The following is an 8,486-nucleotide window of genomic DNA, read 5'->3' as shown; positions in this document are numbered from 1 at the left end:
TAATTACTGCCTATTTTAAATGTTATTTCCTCAAATATTCATGAAACCATCTCGGATTGAACTAAGAAAGCCCAGCCAAAATGTTCTGAATCATCCCTGCAGTTTGGTTTCGAGACGTGGGTTTCGTTCAGAACAAAGTGAGCTTGGGGCTGGGCCGGGGGCATCAGGGGAGCCTATCGGGGGGGGAGGGGGGGGGCACAGAGCCCCCTGAGAGGACTCCAGGGAACAATGAGGTCAAACGCTGTTTAGGCCAAGGAGTGTGAGGAAAAGGATGGGCAGGGGGGCGGGTGTTGGGAAGAGGGGCTTGAGGGAGGGAGCTCTTTCTTTCCAATAATCCAAGACTTCTTTTCAGGAAAAAACAAAAAGAATGCGTGTTTTCCAGGTGCTAGCCCAGCTGCCACCCCAAGTCCTATTTTATATGCATGTCTGTTTAGTTATAATAACCATAACCCCCACCAATTGCAGCCGTCGTCTTCCCTATGGGACCGAACGTGTCCTAAATATGACTCAATTTTTGCTCCCCTCTTCCTGCCTCCAGGGTGGGAAATCAAGGGCAGGGAGGCACGCTGGGCTGGAATAACACTGGCTAGGGAGGAGCAGTAGACATGCTGCAGCACACGGTCAGTTCTTGGTTTTAAGGAAACCATACTTGATTTGTTAAAAATGAAACATAGATTTTTGAACAGGCAGAATCCTCCTGCCCCTATTCCAGCCACTGTCATTAGGGTGAGAGTGACCTATTCGCTCTGGAGGCAAGGTAGCAGGGAACACCAATGGAGGAAGCAGGGGGCCATAAACCCACCCCCAAATCACCTCTGGTAGTCTGGTGTTCAGCACTTCACTTTCTACCCACTGTTTCTCTGCATGTTTCCTAGAGTTCAGCTAGATCCAATAGATTCACAAGCAAACTTCTTGAGTATCAAGGCTGAAGAAGGAGACTAGGGAGTCTCCAGTCCTGTAGGAAACCAAACCCCAATCCGTCCTGGGGTTCAGCCTCCTGGCAGCAGGTGGCTGGATCCTTTCAGGGCTAGGATACTTCAGTCCATTCTGCTGGAGCCCACAGACTTGGCTCAAGGAGTTGGAAAGGGATATGGTCAAGAGAAGCTCCTGTGGCTCACAACTCTGATTGGGGTTCCCTCTGCAAAGAGCCCCCAAGGGCTAGGATGCCACCTGTCCCAAGAACCAGAGTCTCCTGCCCCCCGGCTTTGCTTGAGGTTAGACAGCGGGCAGGGAAGAACTCCGGATGTGTTGGCCCCCAAGAGTATTGCTCTCACATTCTGGGGGGCTGTTACTCCAGTGGCCACAGATTTTGCGAGGGTCCCAAGGAGACCCTGGATATTGCTTCTCCTTGATGTTGGAGTGCCTTTCCTAGACTAGGAGCAGGCACACAGGAGGCAGGAATGAGCTCAGGTTCCCAAGAATCCCAACCCAATTTGTTTTAACCAATAGCTTCACTCTTCTCTGGCCCCAAACGTTTAACCAAAGCTGTTAGCTGGACGGGGGTGGGGGTGAGGGGTGGGGGGGTGGCGATTCTCTTCCCAGCAAAGGTGCTGATGTACAAGGAGAAGAGGTTCAGACAAGTAGGGGGACAGAAGGAGCCAAAATCATCTTCAACCCCAGAAGCCTGAGAGTTGGCTGAAGCCGGCCTGGACTTTGGGGTCCTGCAGGCCCCTCGCTGCTCCCTCTTTCCACATGGCTGGGGTCCAAACAAGACTATGAAGAAATTCCAATCACTGGACTTTATTGCAAATCAGACAACACAGCCACAGCTAACTGCTGGGCTTGGGTCCCAGAACACGGAACCCCTCAAACACAGAAAACAGAAGTGGAATTCCAAGGCAAATCCAAGTAAGTAACCTGCTTCCTCCTCCGGCTTGGATCAGGGTGGCCCGAAGGTTCATGAGGAAGGAGCTGTAGAGGAAGGCTTGAGGGTGGCCACGGCAGTGATGCGCTCTTCAAGGGGCCCGGGTCCAGCACCTTGATTCCTGAGTGGCTTGGCCTTTTGAGGCCTGGCCCACACCACCCCCTAGCTCAGAGGGTGGACAGTGGGGCTGGAGGTGGAGGGGAGCAGCTGGGTTTCTCCCTCCTCCAAACGCTTCAGTACAGTATATGTCAGTAAAACTGGGATTAAAAATAGATCTCTCTAAATTATAAAAAGGGGTGGGGGGAGGTCTTAGAAACAGGCTGGACTCACCCCTGCTACCATTCCTCCTCCTCCTCTTCTGTTACCAGTGAAGATGGAGGGAGTTATACAACTATCCTGCCAACTCGGGGAGCCTGGGGAGGAGGGAGGGTCCCCTGGGGTTAGCCCTGCTCCCACTGATTGATGTGGAACTTGCTTCCCCTTCCCACCTGTGGAGCGAGAAGCAGCTGGTAGGATCGCAATTTCCCAGGAACCAGGGCAGAGCCCCACGATTTGAAATTAAATTAGTGAAAAAGCTAAAACCAGGAACGTACTTACATCCCAACAGGTCAATTGTGAAACTAGGTTTCAACGCAGGAAGCCAGGGACTTACACCCAGACCACGGAGCAAAGGCCATCTCACCCATGCACAGCCCAATTTCACCACTCTTTCCCTCCTCCTCTCAAAAACTAGGAGAAGGGAGTCAGGTGAACTCCCCAAAGGGAGCTGATCAAGAGACGGGGGCTGGATTCTCCCTCCCATTCCCCTCCACCACTCAGTGACCCTCGATTGAGGGGTGTTTTGGATGGAGGTTGGAAGGTCGGAGCCAGACACGTCCCTGCAGCTGGCCCTGAAACCCAGAGGAAGCCCCATCCTCCAGGCCCGCTCCCCTCCACGGCCTCCCCTGCCCACCCCCGGGCAACCCAGGGAGGTGGGGCTGCTGCTGGAGAATCCTTCAAATGCCTCATGGGGGCCGAGAGGGATGCACCCGGCAAAGGAAGCCGGGAGCCACCGCTTCCTCTCAGTCCATATAATGGGTCCTCCCAAGGAAAGGTGTGTCAGTGGACTGAATGATCCGGCCTGCCCGGTGCTCCTCGAAGATGATGATCTGGGACACAGAGGGAAGCAGAGGAAAGCCGGGGGATGGAGACTTGTATTCAGTTGCTGGACGTGAGGCAAGGAGGCTCAAGGTTGGAGGGGTAAGGCAAGCAAGGGCAGGGGTGCTCAGAGAACCCACTGATTCAGCCCTCGCCACCCAACCCTGGCCATCCTTATTCCCCTCATCCAGGACCCAGGGGCTGCAACGGCCCATGGACATGGGTTCTGAGAGCAGGGGAGACAGGGTGGAGTGGAAGGAGGAGTAGGGAGGAGATGTGATGCCCTCCGGAGCAGAATCTCCTACTTGGAGTCCGTGCCCTGAATTCTCCAGCCCAATGCTAGGGACTCCTGGCATTGGTCAGACAGGTGGGGTAGATCCCCTCATCATGACAACTTACCTACTAGACTTTGAGTAGTCAGACCTCACTCAACAGAGATCCTACTCATCTCCCTCCAGGTACTCTCCAGTGCCTCCATAGAGGAGGATGGGGTTGCAGAGATGACTCTGAGCTACTCGGACGCATTCTCCTTCTCTCTTTCTTGCTATGCCTCTCGTGGGCCCCTTGACCCTGAGGGCCCCCTGACTCGATGTCTGTGTTCAGGTTCTTAAGGTCTTCCTAGAGACTGGGGGCAACTTGGGAGGGAGGTGCACAACTGGAGGACAGACTGAAGGAGGGGCTGTTGGGAGGAGGGATAGGAGAGGGACTTCTAGACTGTGAGCCCGCTGTTGGGTAGGGACCGTCTCTATACGTTGCCAACTTGTACTTCCCAAGCGCTTAGTACAGTGCTCTGCACACAGTGAGCGCTCCATAAATACGACTGAATGAATGAGTGAATGAATGGGAGGGAGCACTGTGAGAGAGGCTGTCTGATCTGATATCTACCCTGCTGCTTATCACAGTGCCAGCATTGGACCCAGGCCATAATTCTGGTGAAGGGGAAGGGGGCAGGAGGCAGCTTACCTCATTGCCTCCTGGGTGAAGCCAGGTTCCTGGGAGGTACAGCGTCTCCTGGGGGCCGGCGTTCCAGTAGCGACCGAGGTTCCGGCCGTTGATAAACACCACCCCTTTCTCCCAACCCTAGGAGAGGTGAAGACCGAGACACTGACTCCCATTCCCCACGTGACCCCAGTGGAGAGATATGGCCAGCCCTGCCCCGGGAGGCATTTCCTCTGAGCCCTGCATCACTTCTCTGGGGCCTCCACCCTTCGGGGAAGGGAAGCCGGTCCGGACAACCGCACCCGGGCTGGAGGAGGAGGTAGGAGAAAGAGCAGGAGGAGGAGCTGGAGTCAACAGCTGGGGCCCTGGCTTGGGGAGCTCGGGGCTTACTCACCTCCAGCTTCAGGAAGGTGTCCCGTGGGAGCGTGCCGGCCTGCAGGGTCCCCCGGAAGAAAGCCGGGCCCATGACTTCGTCTGGGGTTGGGTTCCACTGGGTAGAGCGGAGGCTGTGGGAGGGAAGTGGGAGGTTCTTGGAGGCAACCCCCAACCCCTCCCTTCTTAGGGCACTGTGGGAGTCAGGAAATGAGCAAGCTAGGTCGCTGCCCAAGCCCTGAGCAGTTGGAACCCAAGCCCAAAGCCCCACCATGCTCACTCTGCCCAGCCCAGCCCGCTCTGACAACAGTGGCACCAGGATGCTTAGAGAAACCATACGCAGTTGCCCTCCTGGGCACCCATCCTCATGGTTAGGGATGATGACCTCTAATCACCCATTTTGCACGGTGCATCCATATCCCTCCTGAACTTACTATTTTCAGCTGCATAAACTCAAGTGGAACAAATTGCAAATGCTCACACTTACTGTAGGAAGAAACGTTTCCCGTTACTTCTTCAACACCTACCGACTGCAACCTATAGTAAATACCCCTTATCCTGGCACTGTAGGAAAATAATAATGATGATATTTATAAAGCACTTGCTATGTTCCAAGCTCTAGCCTAAGCCCTGGAGTGGAAACAGGTTAATCAGTTCAGTTCCACTCACAGCTCATGGTTTTAGGGCTGGGAGAAGAGGTATTTTATTCCTACTTCACAGATGAGGAAACTGAGGCCCACGGAAGTGAAGTGTCAAGCAATTCCCTTCCTGATGATGCCCAGCATTTGGGGGGGGGGGGGTCTTTTTAATTGCTACCTCACCTTAAACAGATGAGTTGAGCAAACAGTAACTTGTGTTGTGCCTCAGAAAAGAGAACATTAAAAAATAATAACAATAATAATAATTGTGGTATTTGTTAAACGCTTACTACGTGCCAGGCACTTTATAAGGCGCTTGGGTGGATACAAGCAAATTGGGTTGGATATGTTCCCTGTCCCGCGTGGGGCTCACAGTCTTAATCCCCATTTTACAGATGAGGGACCTGTGGCACAGAGAAGTGAAGTGACTTGCCCATACAGCAGACAAGTGGCTTAGTCAGGATTAGAACCCATGACCTTCTGCCTCCCGGGCCCGAGCTCTATCCACTAAGCCAAGCTGCTTCCCAAGCATTCCTGGATTGGACCAATTGTCCCTCGAGCCCTGGGCTCCATCTCTGCCCATGGCAACAGGATGTTGGAGAATTGTGGGACTGTTGCCCTCACGAACAACCATCCTCATCCCGGATTTTTTTCCCCATCCATAACCTTAACCTACCTTCTAGAACACATTTATGGACAGCTTGCCCATGAATTTATTATCCAAATCCTTCCCGGACCTACTAATATTTCTGGCTCTACAACTTTCCGTGGAAATGAAGTCCAGAGGTCAGAAGAGACCTAGAGCTGTCATGCGTAGATGTAAATTGAATTACTTTTCCATCCCTTTGTGTTGATTCAATCATTCATTTGTATTTATTGAGCGCTTACTGTGTGCAGAGCACTGTACTAAGCACTTGGAAAGTACAATTCAGCAACAAATAAGAGACGACCCCTACCCAACAAGACAATCCCTACCCAACATTTAATCAGTGAAGTTCCTCTGCCACTATAAGGCCCACTTCTGGGCCCAATGAGTTCTTGTGGCAGTATATGCCCAACTTCATGGAATCTCATCCCCCCAGTAGAGTTTCCTTGCCAGTTTGAGATTTCACTGCTCACTTCCTCCTAGCACTCATACCCGGGGGTTGGGGGCGGGGGGACCCACACATTTACAATTACCCATCCTCAAAAGGAATGCTTTGCTGTTGGCTTTTAACCTGCTTTCAATCCAAGACAGAGATTAGAAGCAGAGTGGCCTAATGGACAGTCCATGGACCGATGAGTCAGAGGAACTGGGTTCTAATCCTGGCTTCACCACTTCTCTGCTGTGTGACCTTGGGCAATCACTTAACATCTCTGTGCCTCATTTACCTCATCTACAAAATGGGAATTAAGACTGTGAGCCCCATGTGGGACATGGACTGTGTCCGACTGATTAGTTTATAATCCACCCGAGAGCTTAGTGTGATGTCTTGCACAAAATAAGCGTTTAACAAATAGCACTAAAAAAATGATTTTTCAGAAGGCTGGCTAAAAAATCTAAACATTTTATGCCCACTGGACCTATGCTACCTGCAAAGCCCTTCAAACCATCTCCAGCAGATTGGTTGGACAAAATTTGGCCTTACTGAAGTTGTGTTGTCTTTCTCCCAGTAGGTTGTGTTTTCCTATGTGCTCACTGATGCTAAACTAAATCACAGCTACTCCTAATTTGTTAGGGATAGGAGTGAGACTCATTGGTCTCTATTTCCCAGGATAGCCCCCCAAAACCCTCCTTATAGATGTTACAATGGCAATAGAGTTACAATGGCAATCAGAGAGGCCTCAGGGTGGTGACCCTCTGTATCAATAGAATCTGCTTTCTTGCCAGGAGGTTTGCAACTTCCCCTTAGAAATGGTTGCCACCTAATCCTGATGAATGATTTCCAGCTCCTGTATCAAATTGGTCTGAATATTTCCAGGGCTAAGGGCTGGGCTGCTCTTATAGGGGAGTGCCCACCTACCAACCCTCTTCCCTGGCAACCCTACCGTACTGAAGCTTGGGGGTTCACATGGGCCCCAACCAAAACCTGCCTGGGGAACACTCTCCCCTGGGAAAGTGATGCTAGTACAACTGAGAGCAGGCATCAGGGGCCCGGGTTAAGAAAGCAACCCTCTCCATCTCCATCCATCCCCACTCATGGGAAGAATGCACAGGAAATCGCCTGCTTTTAAGTTCCAGGTTGCATCACTGGCAGAGTGGGAGGCTGGGAAAGCCTCCACATCCCCCGGAAAGACCTTGGCCTCTGGCTGCCCTACCAGAGGTGAGGTGGCTCCCCTCACCTTTCAATGAAGCTCACATTCATGTCCAGGCAGGAAATCTTGAAGTTCCTCAAAGGAGATCTATTCAGATAGATGTCGCCAACTAAACCTGAGAGAGCAAGAACAGAGAGAAGGTGAGGAGTGGAGTTCACCCCAACCCTTTTGGCTATGGACAAAAGCTGGCCAGGTACAAAACTCTCTTCCCTGGTGCTCCTTTCCTCTGGCTTCTGCATACCTCACCTGATCTTCCTCTTCCAGGATGACACCAGAGCGGCTCAACACTCCACATCAATTCCAGAGATTCATTCATTCATTCATTTAATCGTATTTATTGAGTGCTTACTGTGTGCAGAGTACTGTACTAAGCACTTGGGAAGTACACGTCAGCAACATATAGAGATGGGCCCTACCCAATAACGGGCTCACAGTCTAGAAGGGGCAGACAGACAACAAAACAAAACATGTAGACAGGCGTCAAAATGGACGGAACAAACAGAATTGTAGCTATTTGCACATCATTAACAAAATAAATAGAATAGTAAATATGTACAAGTAAAATAAATAGAGTAATAAATCTGTACAAATATATACAAGTGCTGTGGGGGGGGGAGGAGGTGGGGCGGGGGGTGGGGAGGAGGAGAGGAAAAAGGGGGTTCATTTTGGGAAGGCCTCCTGGAGGAGGTGAGCTCTCAGTAGGGCTTTGAAGGGAGGAAGAGAGCTAGCTTGGCAGATATGTGGAGGGAGGGCATTCCAGGCCAGGAGAAGGATGTGGCCCAGGGGTCGACAGCGGGACAGGTGAGAACGAGGCAAGTGAGGAGGTTAGTGGCAGAGGAGTGAAGGGTGCAGGCTGGGCTGTAGAAGAAGAGAAGGGAGGTGAGGTAGGAGGGGGCGAGGTGATGGAGAGCCTTAAAGCCAAGAGTGAGGAGTTTTTACTTGATTCGTAGGTTGACAGGCAGCCACTGGAGATTTTTGAGGAGGGGAGTAACATGCCCAGAGCGTTTCTGTACAAAGATAATCAGGGCAGCAGAGTGAAGTATAGACTGAAGTGGGGAGAGACAGGAGGATGGGAATTGAGAGAGGAGGCTGATGCAGTAATCCAGTCAGGATAGGAAGAGAGACTGAACCAGCAACATAGCGGTTTGGATGGAGAGCAAAGGGCGGATCTTGGCGATGTTGTGGAGGTGAGGCTGGCAGGTTTTGGTGATGGATTGGATGTGTGGGGTGAACGAGTGAGC

General features: G+C 51.8%; 1 protein-coding gene across 1 annotated transcript in view; it reads right to left on the bottom strand.

Moving 5' to 3' along the window:
• Positions 1-1,724: 1,724 nt before the first annotated feature.
• The window catches only part of GLB1L2 (galactosidase beta 1 like 2), a 70,764-nt gene continuing 64,002 nt past the window's right edge, over positions 1,725-8,486 (bottom strand). The window contains exons 16-19 of the mRNA XM_038754181.1: positions 7,273-7,360; positions 4,335-4,446; positions 3,965-4,081; positions 1,725-3,012 (exon numbers count right to left, since the gene is read on the bottom strand). Coding sequence (XP_038610109.1) covers positions 2,926-3,012; positions 3,965-4,081; positions 4,335-4,446; positions 7,273-7,360 — 404 coding nt within the window. The 3' untranslated portion in view covers positions 1,725-2,925. The remainder of the gene's footprint in view (positions 3,013-3,964; positions 4,082-4,334; positions 4,447-7,272; positions 7,361-8,486) is intronic.

The sequence above is a fragment of the Tachyglossus aculeatus genome, chromosome 11 (genome assembly GCF_015852505.1).
Source record: "Tachyglossus aculeatus isolate mTacAcu1 chromosome 11, mTacAcu1.pri, whole genome shotgun sequence".
In the NCBI taxonomy this organism is placed as follows: Eukaryota; Metazoa; Chordata; class Mammalia; order Monotremata; family Tachyglossidae; genus Tachyglossus; species Tachyglossus aculeatus.
The sequence above is the reverse complement of the archived record's forward strand: the minus strand, read 5'-3'. Positions and strand labels throughout refer to the sequence as shown.